Below are 22,829 nucleotides of genomic sequence, written 5' to 3' on the forward strand. Positions count from 1 at the left end.
GGGGGGCAAAAATTATGGGGAGTGGGGGGTGCCAGTGGAGGGGGTAGGAAGGCTACAGGAGAAGTGGGGAGCAGAGGACAAGGGGGCCACCTGACCTACCCCCAGCCACTGATCCCCATAGCCACTATTTTCCCTGCTGTAGCAGTAGGAATGGAACAAATTTAAGATAGCCCCCTGATTACTAGAGACTCTACCTGGAAAACTATAACAAATTTATAATTTTTTTCATATATAGAATTTAATAATGGGATGCATATTATATTCAGGATTGATTTAGATTCAAGTAAATGTGGTAATTCAGAAGCAGCCCAGCTTTGAACTGGCAGGGTTGAAGTCCTGGAACAGAAGAAAGCGCTGTATGGGCCTCTATGTTGCAGCACTATTGATGGACATGAATGATGAAGGGGATGCTGCTATTTGAATCCCCCTGTGCATTTTCTCAGGACCGACAGGACCATATAAGACACTCCCAAGCCCTGCTCCTGCCACTGCATTGCCCTGGGCTTTGTGTTGAACTCTGCTACACAGCCTGATATGGGAATGATCTCCTTCTATCTTCTCCCCTCTTTCTGCATCTTCTCAGCATCTGATCTACTTATTCCATCTTGGAAGTGGTCAAATTAAATTTAGCCACAATTTATTTCAAGTCACAAAGCATTTCACCCAAGGACATGCACTCACATAAGAGCAGCCGATGTGATCCTAAATTTCCACACTGCATTACATTAGCAGTATCACTTTTTGGATTCATTTTTTCAGTTGCCAGAATGCAATTAATTATTGCCTCAGGGCCCAGTTCTGCAACTCACCCACTCACACACAGAAACAGCCCCATTGAGGTATAGTCCTACATAATTTCCTTTGCATGTGAGAGTTGAAAAATCAGCCTCTTAGAAATAAAATCATGCTCTCTAGGAAGGTGGAGGGGTGGGGAGAGGGCATCCATTTGTATAATGGGACACTTACATTTGTTTTCAGCTAAATTTTGTTTTCTTTCTACTTTTTTTTCTGGTTCCACGGGGTTTCTGCTTTGGTTCATTCTTTTACTTTTCGAGATCATTGTTTTTTTCACATGCTTTACCCTGTTTACTATTAAATTTTCCTCACTGTTTATTCTCTGCCATAACACCTCACTGAGCTTTCTATAGGCATCCCCTTTCCACCCAGCAGTGGTTTGTTCCTCAAGCTTTAGAAAGCTTTCTGATCAAATATTGTATTGCTTTGCCTTTTAAAGGAGCAGAACTCAAAATATTCAGCTTGTTTGCAGAAAGGGCAAGGAGGAGGGACTTATCCCATGTTAATTCATTTACAAAGACTATAAACATAGCAAGTTGGTTCTGAAAATAGCTGCTTCCAATGTGTCTTTTAAGTCTTATTTGCTGAACTTACTGCCAACAGCCACATTTTTTCTTTCTAGCAGTCCTGTAAGGCCAGAGGAGAACAAGCAGTGTCTGTTTTATATTACATGGTTGTGCACTCAGTAGAATTGCTGGCTACTAGGCACTTGGGGCACCTATACTTGAGCAGACTTGATTTGTGGAGTCTGCTGGAGCATGGTAATTACCGTCTAGTGTATCAGCATCCCCATGCTCATCGAACGAGCTTTAATTAAAGCACCCTGGCTTCCATTTTAAAGCATGGGGATGCTGATACATGAGATGCTTGGACGCTTTAATTAGAGTGGTTGTTGGAGCACATATATTAACACCTTGATCTCCAGGATCAACTGGTAGTTGTAGTGACTGGAGAAACTACAGGTAGGGTTGGAAAGTATGAATTTGGGAGAGCAGTTCATAGAATCATAGGTCTGGAAGGGACCTCCATAGATCATCTAGTCCAGCCCGCTGCCTGAGGCAGGATCATACCTATCTAAACCATCCGATGCAAATCTATAATCTAATCTCTTAGTAAAACTGCCACCACCTCGACACAACACAAGGAATAACAAGAAATAACACAAGAAATAACCTGCCACAGGTAAAGCAGGCAGTCTACCCTAGGCAGTCTATCCCACAGCCTCACTGTTCTAGGAGAGCAAAAGAGAAAAGGTATTCTTACTCATTATGGGAAAGACAAGCAAACATGGAATACAAGAGTGTAATATTTATAGCAGGGTTGGGCAATTATTTGGGCTGAAAGGCCACTTGATTTTTGTGAGCTGTTGTGAGTCAGGTCAGCATCCCCCCCACTCCCCAGCCCCTGCCACACTGAGCCAGGTTGGCACACCCCATCACCCCCACTCACAGCTACTCACCAAAACTCTCTAAGGGGCTCTGCCCTGGGACCCAGCCCTGTGCTATTACCACCCAGTGACCCTAGCCCTGAGGTCTCCACAGAGCTGCAGGCAGGTGGGGAATGGTAACAGGGAGTGGGATGGGCAGGTGGGGTCGGGGCTGGGATCTTGGGGTGGTGACAGTGCAGGACCTAGGGCAGGGTCACAATCTGCTACCACCATGCCCCTGCCCATGGAACTGGTGCCCATCACAGGGACATGTGCAAAGCAGTTTGTGGCTCTGCTTTGGGCCCTGGCCCCATGCTGTCAGTGCCCCAAGATCCTGGCCTTGGTCCTGCCCTCCTGTCCTGCTCCCAGATGCTACTCCCTGCCTGCCTGTAGCCTTATCCCATCTGCCTGTGTGAACATGCCCTGCCTGCATGGGTCCTAGGCTGGTCTCCTTGGAGACTCCATCCACCTGCCAGCTCTGTCCAGTGTTCCTGCCAGTGGGGGCATGGGGGTGGTAGAGTGGGGGTGCCTAGACAGTGGGGCCTGGTCCAACAGCAGCTGCGACACTGGTGGTGGCAGCCGGAAGCAGCTGCTGCCACTGGGGGGGCAGGGGAGGGGAGGCTAGCTGCTATACTGCCCCAGCCCCGCTGGGAGAGCGGAAGGCAGCTCCTGCCACTGGGGGTGCAGGGAAGTGGAGTCTAGCTGCTATACTGCCCCAGCCCTGCTGCATTTCCAGAGGCAACAGGATTGGCCAAATGCTCCGTGGTCTGGGCTGCCCCCCTCACCTGGGCCAGGCAGGGCTGAGGGACCTGTCATAGGCTGGATAAAACCCCCTGGTGGACTGGATCTGGCCTGTGGGCCGTATTTTTTCCAGCCATGATTTATAGCACTATTTCTTTAATTGAAATGACACATCAGAGGCTGCAGTAGAAAAATGGGAGTTAAGCTAGAATTTCCAAAGTAAAATAGAGAGGCAGTTAGCTATGTTGGTCTGAAATCAGGAAGAAGAAAACAAAGAACATAGGACCTTATTACACCTTACACTGTGAGCCACATAAATGTTGATCAGTGTTTGTGCTAGCTCCAGTTTGGAGCAGTCGCACTTCAGGTTACCAGGGACTTGGAGGCCTGAAATGTAAGACTCCTCCCCTCCCATTCCAGGCTTCCCCCCTGCACCCTACTGCCTGGCGCACTCCCCACTTTCCTTCACCCATGGGCAGCGTTCCCTCTAAACTGTGTGGTGTTGTGTGGCCGTGCAGGTGCACTCATGGCACATTGCCAGGCACGCCACACAGCTTAGAGGAAACACTGCCCCTGGGGCTCCTTCCCTTCCCCCCAAAGCTCCCCCCCTACCTGCTTACTTATGCCTGCCCACACTGTCTGTTCCAAGGGAGCAGGCAGGGAATGGTTAACCTGCCTATCTGGCCCTCACTGCTGCCACTACCCAAGCCCAGAGCGCAGCAGTGATAGTGGCAACCAAGCAGGTAGGTTAACCCTTCCCTGACTGCCCCTAGGGGTGGACAGACATTGCACGCAACCATAAGTAAGCCAGGGGTGGGGAAGGGCAATGAGCAGGGATCTGGAGTGCTGGTAAGTCCAGTGGTGGGGGCAGGGAGGGGCAGTGAGCCTGATCCAGGCAAGAGGGGGAGGGAGGGTGGTTGGAGTGTTTACTATTAGGTGTAGCCCAGAGTGACTACACCTTAGTGTAAGATGAGCTGGGTAACAGGGATTAGAGATAATCCTTCCCTGCAGTGGCCTAACTTTGAGTAGCATAAGGAGTGCTTAAAACTAGTTTTAGGTGTTACTGTGTGAACAAGCCAGGCATTAATTGCTCCAGGAGCCACCCAAAATCACGATAAAACAAGGCCTATAGCTGAGGTTTGCAGAACAGTATTAAAATGAAGTTGGCAAGGGTCAAAGAACAGTAATGATCAAGGCATTAAAAATATAATAACAGAAGGAAGAAGCCTTTCAAACTCCCTCCTCACTTCTGTCTTAGGTACTTTATTAGGACTTCCCCATCTTTACAAAGGGAGGAGGGAGGTCCCGGGCAACTATAGGCCCGTCAGTCTTACCTCAATCCTGGGGAAACTCTTTGGGAAGATCATCAAGGAGCACATCTGTGATGGGCCGGCATCGGGGATGATGCTCAAGGGCAACCAGCACGGTTTCATTAGGGGCAGGTCATGTCAGACGAACCTGATTGCCTTTTATGATCAGGTCACAAAAGCATTGGATGCAGGTGTCGCCGTGGATGTAGTCTTTCTGGACGTCAGCAAGGCCTTTGACACTGTCGACCACCCCATCCTCATTAATAAACTAGGCGACAGTGGCATCGATGCCTACACAGTCAGATAGATTGCTAATTGGCTGAAGGGTCGTACTCAGAGGGTGGTGGTGGATGGGTCATATTTGACCTGGGGGGGAAGTGGGCAGCGGAGTCCCCCAGGACTTGGTCCTTGGGCCTGTGCTGTTCAATTTCTTTATCAGTGATTTGGATGATGGGGTGAAAAGCAACCTGTTCAAATTTGCTGATGATACCAAAATTGGGGTGAGGTGGGCACGTTAGCAGGGAGGGAAAGACTGCAGAAAGACCTGGATAGGTTGCAGGGGTGGGCTAACAAAAGAAGGATGCATTTCAATACTGACAAGTGCAGGGTGCTGCACTTGGGCAGTAGTAACTGGCAGCACACTTATAAGATGGAAAACTCCCTTCTTGAGAGCACGGAGGCAGAAAGGGATCTTGGAGTCATCATTGACTCCAAGATGAACATGGGCCGACAATGCGAGGTCACGGTCGGCAGGGCTAACCAGACCTTATTGTGCATCCACAGGTACATCTCAAGTAGGTCCAAGGAGGTAATCCTCCCCCTCTACGCGACACTGGAGTACAGCTGGAGTACTGTGTCCAGTTCTGGGCATCCCACTTCAAGAGGGATGTGGACAACATTGAGAGGGTCCAGATGAGGGCCACCCACATGATCCAGGGACAGCAGGGCAGACCCTACAATGAGAGGCTACGAGACACGAACCTGTTCAGCCTTCACGAGAGAAGGCTGAGGGGGGACCTGGTGACCATCTATAAACTCACTAGGGGGGGACCAGAAGGGTTTGGGGGAGACCTTGTTTCCCCTAGCACCCCCCAGGATAACAAGGAATAATGGCCACAAGTTGTTGGAGAGTAGCTTTAGATTAGACATCCGTAAGAACTACTTCACAGTTAGGGCGGCTAGGATCTGGAACCAACTTCCAAGGGAAGTGGTGCTGGCTCCTACCCTCGGGGTCTTTAAGAAGCGGCTTGATGCCTACCTGACTGGGGTCATTTGAGCCCAGTCTTCTTCCTGCCCAGGCAGGGGGTCGGACCTGAAGATCTACAAGGTCCCTTCCGACCCTACTTCTATGATTCTATGATTCTATGACTCTATCTTACAAACCATTTCCTGTAGTTAGATTAATCATGGCACTATACGCAATAATAAAGTACAGGAGTGAGCCGTGAAATAATAAAAAAAAAAAGAATAATAAAAAATTAAAATGTAAAACATATTGTGGCAATGTATACACATATAATAATAATAATAATAATAATAAAACATTCATGTCCTAGATCATTCTCTCATTCAAATTTTTCTTTTTTTTCTCATTGACACTTTAAAAAATGTATTTTCTCTCTTTTTAGTTTATAATTGTGGTTTACCACTCTTTTATTCAACTCCCCATGAGAAAACCAGAGAGACAGTGATTTCTTCAGGGTTCCAGCCTCTTTTTAAAACTTACATTATCTAATCAGGAGATGGGGAACAATACTGTCTATCTTACATGACTACCCTGCAAGCCAAATTAAAATTCGTGGTAGATATTATTTAACCTAGTGGATGACAACATTTTTTATATCAGGACCCATTTGTAAACATTAATGGCCAGTGCTGACCCAGTGCCCCTCACTCCGGATCTACTGCTCCCCACACCCAGGCTCCAGCCCCCAGCCCCCATGTGTGGGGAAGAGGGTGGGTGTGAGGGGCAGGGGGGAGGTATTTGTGGGCAATGAGGGGCCCCAAGCAGCCCCTTGAAGGCTGGAACTCTGCCAGCCTGCAAGGGAAAAGCCAGTTTCCACATCTTTCTACTTTAAAGGAGAATTCATTTTTAACATTTGTTTGCAACCCTTCCATATATTCTTGCAATACACTTTTGGGTTGTGACCCATGGGTTGAGAAATGATGATTTAAATGTCATTTTCTTTAATAAATTACTTATGGATTGTTTGGAAACAATCAGTTTTTTTTATAATATTTCACCCTATTCCTGACTATAAATGAAGCAAAAAGGGGCTAAATTTGCCAAACAAAATATTGTTTATAAATAATTTCTTACAGTTCTTATTAAACATCAACACTAGTCTATAAGCTGTATGAAAAAGCTTTGTAGCTTGATTTTCTGTTGCTGCTGTTCAAGTAGGAGTATATACTATCTGAGTGTTTTCATTCTTTCTTACAGGTGCCACCCATACTTCTGGATAAGCAGTTCTCGGAATTCACACCAGACATTACACCCATTATTCTGGCTGCTCACACAAACAATTATGAGATCATAAAACTTCTTGTACAGAAAGGGGTTTCTGTACCCAGACCACACGAAGTCCGCTGCAACTGTGTTGAATGTGTGTCAAGCTCAGATGTGGACAGCCTACGCCATTCTCGATCCAGACTCAACATCTACAAGGCTCTTGCAAGCCCATCTTTGATTGCATTGTCTAGTGAGGACCCTTTTCTTACAGCATTTCAACTAAGTTGGGAGCTTCAGGAATTGAGCAAGGTAGAAAATGAGTTTAAATCAGAATATGAAGAACTGTCACGGCAGTGTAAGCAATTTGCAAAAGATCTCTTGGATCAGACACGGAGTTCCAGGGAATTGGAAATTATTCTTAATTACAGGGATGATAATAGCTTGATAGAAGAACAGAGTGGTAATGATCTTGCAAGACTGAAACTGGCAATTAAGTACCGTCAAAAAGAGGTGAGTGTGCTGGAGAATATTTAAACTTATTTAATAGCAGTAATCTGATGGATAATAGTCTGGAATGTGTCCTTTTAAGTGAGACAAATTGCTGCTTACCTTTTTTGTTCTACTGGGTCTCTCTTTTCCTCCCTTTAATTAGACATATTTAAGAAGTTGTTAAGATTTAATAACACTACAATCTAAAATATGCTATTATATCATAGCTCCAGGAAGATTACCATTTTTGTACCTCAACAGACATTGTCACTAACACAGCATTGAAGCTCTTCTTTGGTGTTTGGATCAAAATTGAAAACAATTCCTCAAAATTTTCTGCACAGACATCCCCTCTGGACTGAAAATTGCAGGCATATGACTGCACTGGCTCAGGCTAGAAGCCGGGGGTGCTAGAGTAGCCTTCCCTTCCCCTTTCTAGTGCTGAGCTGATGGGGGCATGTCCAGGCCCCAGCAGGATGCTCTGATTAGGGAGGGATTTGCCCCCACCCCCTCACTGGTCAGCGAGGGAGCCAGCAGGGATTTACATAGCATTTAGTTACACAGCAGGGAGTTACATAGCATTTATCAACCCATCGGCAAAACAAAAGGGTCTCTCATTAGTTCAAACTCTTCTTAAACAACTTTTTCTAAGGAAGGAACATAGGGACATTACCAGCTACCTGTTGATTAACTCCAAAGAGCCCTAAGCCAACAAGGTCCTGTCTGCCTTTGTCCTGTCTCCCACATCACAGACCATAGCCAGCATGTGGTACGCTAGCTAATGCCGAGAGATATCTGTGTAAGGCAGAGGGGAGGGAGGAATCCCTGCTTGAGTGGTGGTGGGATGGGAGCAGGAGGTAGCCAGGCAGACACCCTGTACCTGTAGTCTCTGCTGGAGCTGCAGCCAGGGAGCAGAGGGGAGGGGCCAGCCCTGCTGGGCTGGATCAGAGCCCCACCCAGCGTTGCAAAGCACCTAGAAATCTGGGGGACTCTGATTTAACTTAAACCAGGAAGGGGTCTGGGACAGACATTGCATAAACCGGTTTGACTCAATCAGTTAATCTGATACTACATTCAACCAGGTTTATCTCAAACCAGTTTCAGCCATTTTCAAACCAGTTTATGTATATTGAACATCTGTTCTGTCACAGGTTTAAACCAGTTTCTGATCACTTAAACCATTTTATGTCTAATATCTGTCCCTAGCCAAAATGCCTAGGCTTAGTCTCTGGTGGGATACACCAGAGAAATTGTTCCAGAGCACTGGAGCTACTATCCCAAAACCAGCCTCCCATGTGTTTTGCCAAGTGAACCTGGGGCATTAATGATACTTGCAAGAGGTTGGTTTTAGAGGACCTTTGGAATTAACATGGAACATAAGGCAGGTGTTTCCTTAGGTATGCAAGGACTAGACCATTTAGGGTTTTCTTGGTCAAAACCAGCACTTTGAATTGTGGCCTGAAAGTTATTGGGAGTCAATAACTGGAGGACTGGACTAATGTCTTAGTGTCTTTAAAATCTAAAAGGTTATCATGTGCTTTATTACAGCATAAGAACCTTGTTAGAGTATTCAAAGAGGAAAGCATGCTATTATGGCAAACATTAAAGTAATGCTGGTATCTTTCACATGGAGTTCTACTGGCATACACCAGGCTGGAATTTGGCCCTGGGAGTTTGTACTCTTTAATTTTTTACTAACGAGGCCCAGATATACACAGAAAGATGCACATTAATGTTTTACCTGATGCCAAATTCTGTCTACATTTTTCCCATTTCTTCTAATATTTCCTGATAGCCCCTGAAGTAGACTCTGGGTTCATAAGATTCCTTCATTATATTCCTTAATGTATTTGTCCATTACATGCTGGAACAAATAATGTCACCCGCAATGGACTTATTATTCTGTTTCTGACCATTGTGTTGGTCCACGAGATGGCACAGCATTGAATGAGGCCTAGGGGGTCATGGTTGACTTGTAAATGAACATGAGCCAAAAGTGTGATGAGGTTGCCAGAAGGGCAAATACAACTCTGGTGTGCATCAGCCGATGTCTGGCCAATAGATCCGGGGAGGTACTCCTCCCTCTCTGTTCAGCATTGGTGAGGCCTCAGTTGTAGTACTGTGTCCAGTTCTGGGCACTGCACTTCAAGAACAATATAGATACGCTTGAGAGGGTATAAAGATGGGCAACCCATATGGTTAAGGCCATGGAGGATAGGCCCTATGGGAGACTCTGGGAACTGGGCTTATTTAGTCTAAGTAGGAGAAGGCTGAGAGGTGACTTGATAGCCACCTACAAGTACATCAGGGGTGAACACCAATATCTAGGGGAGCATCTCTTTGGGAAGGCACCTCAAGAGAGGACAAGGACCAATGGGCATAAGCTAATAGAAAGTAAATTTAGGCTAGACATAAGAAAAAACTTTTTTCTCTGTAAGGGTCACCAGAATCTGGAACACACTCCCACCAGAGGTGGTACAGTCACCCTCCTTGGAGGTGTTCAAGAAGTGGCTGGAAGTGGAGAGGCACCTTGTTGAGCTCGTCTGAGCCCAATAACTTCCTGCACATGGCAGGAGACCAGATTTGATGATCTTACAGGTCCCTTCTGGTTCTATGATTCTATGATTGTAGTAATGGAAGATGCTGTGTTAGGTCCAGTTTTGGAAAGCCTAAAATAAATTAAATTGTCCCATAACAGCAAAGTAAGTTCTTGGTTTTCTCTGCTCCTGAGCAGACGTATGACAATGGAAAATATTTGAGAAGTTCCCTCTCTTTGTAAGCACACAGTGTAAGCATGCAGGACTCCTCTGGACAAATTCCAGCTGTGTGTTTCCAGAGACTGACAACAAATATAATGTATTTATTTGATTTATATCTCACCCTTCCCAGAGAGGCTTGTGAATCTGGGAATCTACAAGTCGTAGACACTTAATGTGCTGTCTCTTAGCACAGAAAGATGTTGGCTTCTTGCTCAAAGCTAGCATTTTGAATTGTGGCCTTAAAGTTTTTGGGAAGCAGTGCAGACTCCCATTCAGCCTGTTTATATTGGTGCTTAGAGAAAAGGGTCTAACCAAATCATATCTCTGTCTTCACTACTTTTGCAATTCATAATTCATATGATAGTAGAATTGAGATCCAAATATGTTAGCCTATAAATATACCATAAGAGACAGTCTTTGCCCTGAAGAGTCTCAAGTTTGGTTTAAGTCAAGGAGCCGTAATCAACCTAACAAAGAGAATCAGGGAAATGTACTGGGTAGTTACTTGACCAGTTAGCTATCCTTTAAGAGACAAATAAACAAGAACTGTTCTGGATAGTAATAATTTCTAAGCATATCTGTAGGTGATTTATCATGCACATCATATAGAAATGAGGCTTGAGAAGGATTTGAAGTGTGTCAGGATTGTGACTTTATGGTTTCACACCAGAGGGAGAGAAATAGACAAAGAGGTGAGGAAAAGTTCATTGTTGGCTGTGCTAAGAAGGGTGTACCAAAAAGACACAAAACAGCATAAGTATGGAGGGAAGAAGTGTCCCCCAATGAGAAAAGGCACTTTCACGGAATGAACATTGCAATGGATGTTAAAACACAATGGTGAAAACCAAAGTGGTGGTTTGCAAGCCACTGTTCGTACCTGTATACTGTCTTCTCTGAAGATAAATAATGAACATCCATTCTCTTTGCTGTCCTGCTCCATCCTTCCTGAGCATCAAACTCCCTCTGAACTTAAAAGACCTTCAGAAGTGTATGTAAATTGTATTAAAAACTCTGTGGTAAAAGGTGTTCATCTTCTCTTCTTGTCTGCCACAATACTGTAATCAGTTCACTCATCCTTTGTCAGAAAGTGTCTCGGCAAAATCTCTTTTCAGTACCTGGAATTGCCTCAGAAATAATCCTCTCTGTATTGCCAAGTGAACAGCCTAGTTAATAAAACCTGCCTGTTTTGTTTAATTAATAAATAAAAAAGTGAAGGGCATTTACACTTCCAAGATTACACTGCAGAATAGCTGCACCAGTTAGGGTGGGTATGAATGTAGGTGATTTGAATATCGGACTGCATTTTCAAAGTGCTTACCTGCAGTTTCATTTTAACCAAACTATGCAGGTAGGAACCCCCAAGGTGTATTTTTCCTCTGCTTTTTTCACAGCTGGTACTAACTGATTATAAGCAATGAGACTGCTTCTAGGTGTAGTGTAGCACTTGTCCCTTCCTTCCTCCGCTCAGCTCTTCCCAACACCTGCTGTTGCTAGGTTACAGTTAGCGACATGCATCAGAAATTCCCCAGTGCCCCGTAACTGCTCAGCATTGTGTAATGAACATTTCATTGTCTGCCTCGGTATTATATAATATCCCCTCTATGTAGGAAGCATTTATTTAAAATAGTTGAGAGGTTATTAGTCATTTACATTCTAACTGTGCCTCTTGATGGGCAACACCAAAAAGCTTCCTGTTTTCCTGAATCAAATGTAAATTTGACTATATTCAAATATGATTCCTTTCATGAATGCATTAGGGACTCCACAATTTAATGTATAATTTACAGACCAAAGCTTTTTCTATCAACAGTCCCTATAGTAAATCTGAATTAATGTAGATTATAAACTGCCCAGATTATGGGATATCAATAAATTAATTATAATGCATACTAAGGTCAGTCAGTTAGTTTTCTTTGCATTGACTGCAAAAAGCCCATTAGAGACCTGAAGTATATGTGTTTATGTACTGTGTTGGAAAAATAGTTACTTTTGTGTTACTTTTTTCACTGATTCTTGTTTATATGCTGTCACATTCTTAAAATGGGACTGTGAAAATGATGGGAAATATGGTAACCTTTGAGAAACTCTGTTATCTATCCAAACATTAGCCTATCTATAGAGTTTAAATGCCATGACATGTTCCTTTTGACAGTGCTAAATTCTATTACAGAATAATCCACCTTTCCGACCTCTTTACCCTGAGTCCATTTTACCAGTGCTCTACAGTATTGGTTAAGGTACCTACATGTTTATATTTTCAGAGTAGATTGATAAATTTAAAGATAAATAGATCTTTAAATAGATAGATTTTTAAAGATAAATTATTTCTTCTCCTTCTGGCAAAACTTTCAGGCTGCGTTAGTGTTGCTTGGCTCCCTTAACTGTACAATGCAACATATTTAATTTTTTTTTTTGCACTGTAGCCTTAACTCTGAATTGTCTGGGTTTGTAGTGTTTGCTATTGGAGAGAGAACTGCAGAATTCTTATAATATCCACTTAAATTACTGATATTTAATCTAAGTTTTAGCTTTATTTTGCCATGGTGGTTTTATCTGGGGATTGTAGCTTGTTATCTATGCATCTGAGAAAATGTATTAAATAACATATATGAAAAAGGGGGGAAAGGTTGGATCAATATCCTCTGCAAAAGCTTTTTTTACAAAAGCCAGCCAGTCACCCTGTGCTGAAGAACTGTGGTCATCATTCCCTCCCCCACTATCCCTTCTCCTTTGGGAGAGGACTAGGTCCTAGCCCAGGCAGCATCTTGGCCTGGTCACTAGGGGTGAGTAAAATGGGCTGCATTCAATTCGGATTTGGGCTGAATCGAGGACAGTGATTTGATTTGTTAATTCAGATCACTGTCCTGATTCAATTTGTCTGAATCTGAAGATTCACTGCTGATTTGGAGAATCAGAGATTCAGACATAGATACAGGTTTAAATGTTTTTTCTATGTACTTGGAGGTACCAGGCATGGCTTGTGAACACTGTGATGGTGGGGAGCATGGAGCGTCCCACAGGAGCTTGAGGGCTCCTCCCACGTGCTTGGTGGTGAACCCAGAAGTGGACTAAAAGTACTTCTGCTCCACTTCCGGGTCCACTGCTGAGTGTGCAGGGGGGCCTCCCTGTGCCCACCCTCAGCTCAGAGATTGGCTGCAGGGGGCCCCAGGTGCCCTCCCAGACCCAGGAAGCACCAGTTGCTGAGCTGGGGGTGGGGGGGGGAAGGGCACAGAGCGGCCACCCTGCGCGCTCCCCGGCGGACCCAGAAGTGGACCAGAAGTGCTTCTGGTCCACTTCCAGGCCTGTTGCCAAGCCCACACACACACACACACATACTCCTGTGAGACGTTCCATCCACCTCAGCATCTCAGCATTCACAAACCACCCGGTACCTTGAGGTATATAGAAAAAACATTTAAAGCTGTGTCTGTTTCCGAATGGTCGAATCTTTCTGAATCTCTCCAAATCAATTCGGAGGGTTCCGATTTGATTCAGAGAGATTAATAGGTCTCCTGATTTGATTCAGATTCGAAGATTCGGCTGCCGAATCATGCCAAATCTCTGCTGAATTGAATCAGGGACCGAAGCTTTGTACAGCCCTATTGGCCACCCAAAAGGAGAGAGAAGGATCTGTGGGTCCAACAAAGCTGGCTGGGCTCCTTGGACAGGTGCTGCTCTGGGGGCACCCTTTGACACTGCTCTTTGGCAGTGAGCAAGGCAAGAATAGGGAGTCTTTCTTTTGATTTTTTGGTTATAATGTTTTGAATTTAGTGTTGTCTTCATTGGGGGAAGATGGGAAGTGTTAGGTAGGGTGGGGCAGCTTGGAAGGGACATTGAGACAGGAGAGAGGGTGCAGACAGAAGAGAGCATACAGGCTTGGAGAGTAAATTGGGGAGGGTGGAGAATCTCCTCTGGAAATGAGGCAGGATGGTACGAATGAGTATAGAGGAATGGGAAGAGGTTTCTTGTATCAGTTGGGAGGCAGAACTGGGATTGGCAGGAGGGTTTTCACATGCAGAGGTTCAGGTATGGGATGGTGGTTGAGGGCTGCGGGGGTTGAGTTCTTGGGTTTTGAGGTATTGTTCTGTGGTTTCTTTGCTTATTGGAAGCGTCTCTGAGTCATTTGGATAGGGTGAAGTATAAATCTAAATATATATATATAATAACTAAAATAAACTCCATGATTTCTGTACATCAAATCCCAATTTACACCACTATCGGAAACTAAATAAACCTGCCCTATTTCACTGTTAGTTATGGTTGTCATAGATTTCATTAATGGTCGTGCACCTAGGACAGAATGTGACTGTGTCATAATCAGTAGAATTATCTCTGTGCTCCATAATATTCATCTTGTTAGGAAACAATTATGTTTCAACACGGAAAGAATTTGGAATTATAAAGAGCTTTCTTAGTCTTTATTTCCCAAATGAATAAATCCTAATTTCTTTGCTACTTCTCTTTTATATTCATCTTATTATTTCCTGTCTCTTGTGTGTATGGCTGAGCCTCTTCACCCTTTTCAGTAATACACTACCCTATCTTGGTTGTCTAGAGAAGACAACTCATTTTGCCATTTTGATCTCTCAGGGCATTATTACTGTCCCTTTCCAGTTCTGTCATCTATACACAGAACAGCAGCAGGATGTTTCAGTCTGGCCTAGGGTCACTTCTCTCTGATGTAGCTATGTTCTCTATATAAAGACAATGTTTTTTTACAACACCTACTCTTAGAAAAATCAATATCCCAGTAGCAGCCTAAAAGTCAAAAAGGAACAATTCACCCACATGCAAAGGTTGAGGAAGCCAGTATCTGGTCATTTGGGAAATAGTATCGATCGGTGAGTTTGAACAAGATTAGGAACATAAACATAGTTCATATTTCAAGAGCTGGGAGAATGAAAAGGCCTTTTGGGGGTTGGTGTCAAGCCTATTAACAATATAAAAACAGTCAATCCTAAACAAAATCCACAGAGCTTTCATGTAGACTTTAGAGTAAATATTGTGTCTTAAAGCCCAGAAAATCTTTTTAAAGAAAATTATTCAAGAGAACACATTATGAAAACTGTTTATGAACCAACTGATTAATGAAGATAAGCATATTTATGAATAATCAGTCAGTGTTTGTTAAAATGTGCCAGTCAGGCTGTTATGCAGTGTTCCTGGTTCTGTCTGTGATTATTATAGAATGATGGAACCCTTTCCTGCAAATCTTACAATCATTTATGTGATCCTCATTCACATGAGAGGCCCTATGGACTTCAGCAGGTCATAAGGGTTAGAATTGGGATTCTGGCTGCTCACTTGGCTTAGCTCTGTGAATCCAATGGATGGGTTTATTAAGAACAGGTAGTTTTCTGAGCTGGTAGGAAGTGTCATGGCCTCCGATTATTATTAACCAATTAGATTTTATTATGGAGATACATTACCTTGGAGCCTAGTCCTGCTCTCAAATAGTCCTGCTCTCAAAGTCAAATAACATTTAGATTTAACTTCATTGAGGATGGAGCAGGCTCTACTATTTGGCAGTTTAATTCAATGTAGTGTTACCTGTAATTCTAATAAGGCATTTAAAGGTAGAGTTCTGCAGCAGTTCAGTGAATTTTCTCACTATCAGTTACAGTCTCGGTAGACACCAATATTTTTATCCTTCCCCCCACTCGTAATTGCCTCAAATTCAAAGTCTTTCTTGATGAGATGTATAAATTTATTTCTGCTCCCTCATATTCTTAGACCATCCTCTTTCTACCCAAGAGAGCCAGTTTATGAACCAACTTATTAATGAGGATAAGCTCATTTATGAATAATCAGTCATGGTTTCATTGATGGCACAGTTTTCTGTTGAAAAATGCAGTTTCTTTTAAAATAACATTTTGTGAATGTGTTTGCAATAACACGCTTGCAATTGAACATTGATCACAATAACATTTTCTTTGGGAAGAGGTTGAAATGCTTGTGTAACAGTGCTGAGACATTTTGATTTCTTTTACTTTGAAATATATAATATACAGGTCAGTCGCATCTTATGTGGGGGTTAGGTGCTGAAGTCAGGGCATAAAGCGAAAATTGTGTAAGGTGAAAATCGGTGAAAATCGGGGTGGGAGGGGGGGTGGGGCTTGAATTTGCATGCGGTGCCATGCTTAGAGCTGTGCAGCTGGCAGCAGCGGCGTAGCGCGGGGTGGTGGTGGGGATGGCTGCGTGCCACCCGGCCACCACCACGCTGCCACTGCCGCCCAGCGGCTGGCCCCACAGCTCCGGGCACGGCTCCATGGCAACAGCGGGAGGTTTTGGAGGCAGTGGCCGTCACTGCCATAATGGGCCTCCAGGTAAGTGGCAGCGCCGCGTGCAAGCTCAAGCCCCGCCTGCACCATACACTGTTATATGTGGCCATTACAGCCCGGAGCTGGGTGCATCGGAGGCTCTCCAAGAGCACATGACTCTCCTCTCCCTGCAGTGGCATGTGACAATCCATCCCCTCCTCTGCTGCCACTGCCACTGGCACTGGCCATAGCCCCCCAACTTTTTATCCTGCTCCTGCCCAATTCTAAAATGATTATATAAAATGCAAACTTAGTTGCTGATGTATTCACACTATGCGAGGAACTTGTCTACATCGTGGCAGAGAGAGGCTAATGGTGAATTCCCATACGCCTTTTCATTATTATGAATGAGTCTAAAAGGATATTAAGAGTAGTGAATAGGCACCTGACAGTGACATTGCCAGCATTTTTACTGGATACAGAAGTGGCATCAGGCGACTGTCTCAGCCTTGTTTTTTTCTCTTCTGCCTGTTGTGCCTGATGGGAGCAGCATATGAAGCGTGGCATTTGGGAAGTAGAACTAGGAGGGAGGGGAAAGTTAAGAGCATAAAAATATGTATTGTAAAACCACCATGTAGTCACTCCAGCCCTGAAATGGGGGTACCGCTCCTGTACAGGAGGCAGAGGCAGATTAACGTGTACTTGGGCCCTGGGCAAACACAAAATTGGAGTCCCCCTCCCCCCATGGGAGCTGGGCTTGCAGGGAGCGGGTGGCAGGGCACCTTTCCCACCTGATGCTGGCCTGGGAGGTGGTGGGGACCCTGCCGGACTGGGGGTGGGGGGAACATGCCTACCTCTTCTCCCTGCTCCCCTTGTCACACTATGGCCAAACACACAGGCACACACACGCAGGCATGCACACAGACATGCGCACACTAATTTCACTCACTCTGCACATGGACACACAGACGCAAGTGCACTCTCTGCCATGAACACAGATACACACACACACATATGCAGTGGGGTGCACACTCTGTTCACTCTCTCTCTCTGCACATGTCCACACTGACATAAACACACTTTCCCTGCCAGGAACAGAGACACATGCATACACACTCATGCATGCACACACACTGACACAGTACCCCGCATCCTGCCATGGTGTACAGGGACCCCTCACCCCCTCCCCAGGTTCCAAACCCCACACATACCCCCACAGCCCCTGACACCTTCACAAATACCCCTCCACACACACACACACACACACACACACACACACACACAGAGTTGAAACATAGCCTCTCATGATTTACATACCAATCTCTTGATTTTGACCAAATCTCTTGATTTTTGACAGCTTGTCTTATGATTTTGACAGGGTGAGATTGGCAAAACCTACAGGCAAACAACCTGCTGTTCCCTGGAGCCATTCCAAATTTGCATTCCTATAGAACAGGTTTCTAAAGACTTTTTTTTTCAGACCTGAGGCATGTCTGACCATCTTTCGTATCTCTCACCATTTTCAATTTCTTTTTTTTTTTTTTTGCCTGAGAGAGGATGTGGGTATCCAAAAGCTTGAAAATAACATTTTTTTTTAACTATTTAGTTGGTCTATAAAAGATATTGCATCTACCCAAAGACTCCAGCTACAGGTCAACATTCCCCTCCTTCCACCCCTACCTGTTTCTCACCCATTGTGTTATGGCATTTTCACTGACTGGCATTCTTGCATATTGGCTTCTGGGATAAACCATCCTGAAAGAAAAATGAAACTGGCCAGGAGCCAGGCTCCATTCCTTGTAGTTCAGTACATAGCAAATGCAGTCAGACTGGTAAAACCACCACTACAAGCTAGCTTTTATGAAACCAACTAAAATAGTTGGAAAAAATATTTTTGCAAGCTTTCAGGCACAAACACCCTTGTTCAAGCAGAGAGGGCTTCTGCAGTTGTTTTGTGCTTTTCCTGGATGATCCAGGAACATGGAAAGATGGGGATGTTGACCTGTAGCTGGAGTCTTTGAGTAGATGTGTTATCTTTTATTGGACCAACTAAATAGTTGCAAAAAGTTGCCATTTGCAAGCTTTTGGATACTCACATCCTCTCTCAGGGAAAAAAAAAGAAATTAAAAATGGTGAGACATGCCTCAGGTATGGAAAAAACAAACAAACAGTCCATAGAAGCCTGTTTTAAAGGAATGCAAATTTAGGAGGGCTCCAGAGAACAGCAGGTGTACCTGTAGGTATCAGATGTCAACCACAAGGGAGGGGGGGGGGGCACTATAAAATCAATGAAGTATTGCCAAACCCACCCTGTCAAAAACCATGAGACAAACTGTTAAAAATGAAGATATATCATGTATAAATCATGAGAGGCTATTTTTTAACTGTGTGTGGGGGGTGTTATTTGTGAAGGTGTGGGGGGCCATGGGTGTATGTGTGGGGTTTGGAGCCTTTGCCAGAGCCCTGCAGATTTTCCATCTCCAGCTCCCCCTGTGCAAAAATGAAGTCCATTTGCTACCTTATGGGGACTTCTTACTTTACCTTCTTTAATTTTACGAGAGCCTGATGAAGGGCCTTTTGGCCTGAAAGCTGGCAGAAAAAGAGATTTTGATTTTGCAGTTTCCTAGTTTGTCTAATAAAAGGTATCATTTCTGAACCAAGAGTACTAGAGTTTTGCATTTCATATCTGAAGCTAGGCTCCTCAGTGAACAGGGTACTTAGCATACTTGAAACATCTTCAGGCCACTTACCTAGCTACCCAAAGCCGTTAAAGCCTAAATTTAGGGCTCTGTGTTTAACCTGATTTTTCAGAAGTGTTATTTTCAATGATTTCAGTGAGTGATCCAGTTTCCACAAAACATTATCCTTTAGTTTGGCACTTAAATATGAATTTAAGAGACGAACGTTACAGCCACAGCTTTGAAAATGTCATCTATCATTTTCAGACTTTTGAGGTTTGCCTTTGGGTGTTTATATGTATGCTGCAGGAGGGGGGGAGGGAGGGGGAAGGGAGGTTGGGAGGGAGGGTGCTTTAATCAGTACTGCTCCAAGAGCTGCACTAATTAAATCACATGGTGCTTTATTGTCCAGTGTATCAGTGTCCACGCACTGAAAAATGGCTGTGGGGGCTCTTTAACTAAAAGCTCATCGAACGAGTTTTAGTTAAAGTATTCCTGCCAGCATTTTTCATTTTCACTTGGGTCTGGGTCGCCTGGCACAGAGCCAACAACCTGATGCAGACAGAGGTCCACGAACAGGCTGAGCCCTAGTGTTGCACGAGGCGACCCGGTCCTCCAACCCTTAGCAGAAGGCAAAGCCCCCGAGAGCACATGACAGTGCTCGGGGCTCCAAGCAGGCAAGCGGACCAGAAGAAGTCCAAGGCCCAGGAGGCTCCTGCAAGCGAGGAGCAACATGCTGGAGGAGCCAAGGACCACTCACTCTGGACGCCGGAGTCATGAGTTGCTTCTGGAGGGGAGGTCCCAGGGGGAGAGGGCCCCTCTGAGTTTATAGGCTTCATTGGGATTTGTGAAAGGCCCAAGGACATTAGGGTTTTCCCCTTCTACTAGTCACTGGAGTGTAGCCACAGCCTACACTACACTCCCTGCACAAGAAAGCTCCGTTTTCTTGTGCAGGGACCGGGACTTCCCTGCTGTGATAGAAGCCGGACGCGAGGGGATCGCCTTCAGACCTCAGGTTGGGGAGGACCGGGTTAGAGAGCTTCTGGAGGGGCTGGACGCGTTCAAGTCAGCGGGTCCGGATGCTCTCCACCCCAGGGTGCTGAGGGAGCTGGCTGGGGTTATTGCAGGGCCCCTGGCACGGCTCTACGAGCGATCGTGGTGCTTGGGCCAGGTGCCAGACGATTGGAAGGTAGCTAATGTGGTCCCCATCTTCAAAAAAGGGAAAAGGGAGGACCCGGGCAATTATAGGCCCGTCAGTCTTACCTCAATCCTGGGGAAACTCTTTGAGAAGATCATCAAGGAGCACATTTGTGATGGGCCGGCATCCGAGATGATGCTCAGGGGCAATCAGCATGGATTTATTAGGGGGAGATCATGTCAGACCAACCTGGTTGCCTTTTATGATCAGGTCACAAAGGCCATGGATGCAGGTGTCGCGGTGGATGTAGTCTTTCTGGACTTCAGCAAGGCCTTTGACACCGTCTCTCACCCCATCCTAATTAATAAACTAGGCGACTGTGGCATAGACGCCTACACGGTCAGATGGATTGCAGATTGGCTGAAGGGTCGCACTCAGAGGGTGGTGGTGGATGGATCATACTCGACTTGGGGGGAGGTGGGTAGTGGAGTCCCTCAGGGCTCGGTCCTGGGCCCTGCGCTGTTCAATGTCTTCATCAGCGATCTTGATGTTGGGGTGGAGAGCAACCTGTTTAAATTCGCTGATGACACCAAAATTTGGGGGGAGGTGAGCACGCTAGCAGGGAGAGAGAGATTGCAGAAGGATCTGGATAGGTTACAGGGGTGGGCAGACAGGAACAGGATGCGTTTCAATACGGACAAGTGCAGGGTGCTGCACTTGGGTAGTAGGAACCAGCAGCACACTTATACGATGGGGAACTCCCTACTTGAGAGCACGGAGGCGGAAAGGGATCTTGGTGTCATTATTGACTCCAAGATGAACATGGGCCGACAATGCGAGGTCATGGTTGGCAGGGCTAACCGGACCTTGTCGTGCATCCACAGGTGCATCTCGAGTAGAGCCAGGGAGGTGATCCTCCCCCTCTATGCGACGCTGGTCAGGCCGCAGCTGGAGTATTGTGTCCAGTTCTGTGCGCCCCATTTCAGGAGGGATGTGGACAACATGGAGAGGGTCCAGAGGAGGGCCACCCGCATGATCCGGGGACAACAGGGCAGACCCTACAGTGAGAGACTGCGGGACTTGAACCTATTCAGCCTCCACAAGAGAAGGCTGAGGGGGGACCTGGTGACCGTCTATAAACTCACTAGGGGGAACCAGAAGGGTTTGGGGGAGACGCTGTTTCCCCTAGCCCCCGCTGGCATAACAAGGAGTAATGGGCACAAGTTGATGGAGAGGAGGTACAGATTGGACATCCGAAAAAACTACTTCACAGTTAGGGCGGCTAGGAGCTGGAACCAACTTCCAAGGGAGGTGGTGCTGGCCCCTACCCTGGGGATCTTTAAGAAGAGGCTGGATACTTACCTGGCTGGACTCATTTGAGTCCCGTTTTTGTTTTTAGGGTGAGTGGTTTTGTTTGTGTTTTTGGGTTGTTCTCCCGCCCTGGCGGGGGGTCGGGCTAGAAGATCTATTAGGTCCCTTCCAACCCTAAAACTATGAAAAAAAAAAAATGCTCATTGGCATTAATGCTAGCTTGAGTTTGGAGCAGTTATATGTTAAGACTATACACCGTGATCCAGGAGGATCGACGGTTCCCACAACAGTTTCTAAATGTTAAACTAACCTTTTCTGAATGTCCTTGACCTACTCAACTGTGACTTGCCACTAGAGGGCTGATAAGTAGGGGCCATATTAGGAGCTACAGCTCTGAATTGCCACTAAAGGGCTGGTAAGCCAGGATAGGCTTCTATCCCTGCTCTAGGTGGAGGTGTATAAGAGATGGGTTGGGGGGGAGGCAGGAAGATGAAGCTGGGAGGCAGAGAGTTAAACAGCCTGATCTTTGGGGACTTTTGAAGAGTCAAGCGGGGCTCCTGAGGCAGCTGTCAGAGGCCATAAAAGCTAAAGAGGAGTCATGGGGGACCTAAACTACCCAGACATCTTCTGGGAGACACAGACGGCAAAGTCCCACCGCTCACGCAGGTTTCTAACCTGTGTACAGGACCTCCACCTGACACAGGAGGTACATGGTCCCACTAGGGGGAATGCCATACTGGATCTGGTATTGGCAATGGGGGATGACATGGTAGGGGACCTACAGATTGGTAGCCATCTGGGGGACAGTGATCACCTAATAATAGAATTCACCATAAGACTTTGAGTGGGTAAAGTAACTAGTAGGATGAAAGTACTAGACTTTAGGAAAGCTGATTTAAATGAACTCAGGCGATTAGTCAAGGACGCACTGCAGAGTAGGAGTTTTGAAATGATGGGAGCCCAAGAAGGGTGGCTGTGCCTTAAGGAAACGATCCTTCGGGCACAAAGTGAGACAATCCCCATGCGGGGTAAAAGAGGGAAAGGGGCCAGGAGGCTTCCCTGGCTGACCGCAGAAATCCAGGGCAGCCTAAGGGCCAAAAGGGGAGCACACAAGGAGAGATCACCAAAGACGAATATACCTCCTCTGCTCGTGCTTGTAGGGAGGCAGTTAGACGGGCCAAAGCTACCATGGAGCTTTGGCCCGTCCTAAAGCTCACCTTTGGGACCCCACCAAAGCTTGGGATCCCACCAGGATCCCAAGTAAAGGACAACAAGACATTGTTTTTTAGATATATAGGGAGTAAAAGGAAGGCCGAGGGAGGAATAGGACCCCTGCTAAATGGGCAGAAACAATTGGTGACGGACAGGGGGGACAAGGCTGAACTCCTCAACGAGTTCTTTGCCTCAGTGTTCCTAAGAGAGGGGCAAGACAAGGCTCTCACTGGGATTGTAGAGAGGCAGCAGCAAGGC

At 45.7% G+C, this 22,829-nt stretch overlaps 1 protein-coding gene across 1 annotated transcript in view; it reads left to right on the forward strand.

Moving 5' to 3' along the window:
- Positions 1–22,829, forward strand: part of TRPC4 (transient receptor potential cation channel subfamily C member 4) — a 245,856-nt gene that overhangs the window by 126,463 nt on the left and 96,564 nt on the right. The window contains exon 3 of the mRNA XM_006028373.3: positions 6,716–7,234. Within this exon, the coding sequence (XP_006028435.1) occupies positions 6,716–7,234 (519 nt within the window). The remainder of the gene's footprint in view (positions 1–6,715; positions 7,235–22,829) is intronic.

This window comes from Alligator sinensis, unplaced genomic scaffold (assembly GCF_000455745.1).
Source record: "Alligator sinensis unplaced genomic scaffold, ASM45574v1 scaffold413_1, whole genome shotgun sequence".
Taxonomy (NCBI): domain Eukaryota; kingdom Metazoa; phylum Chordata; order Crocodylia; family Alligatoridae; genus Alligator; species Alligator sinensis.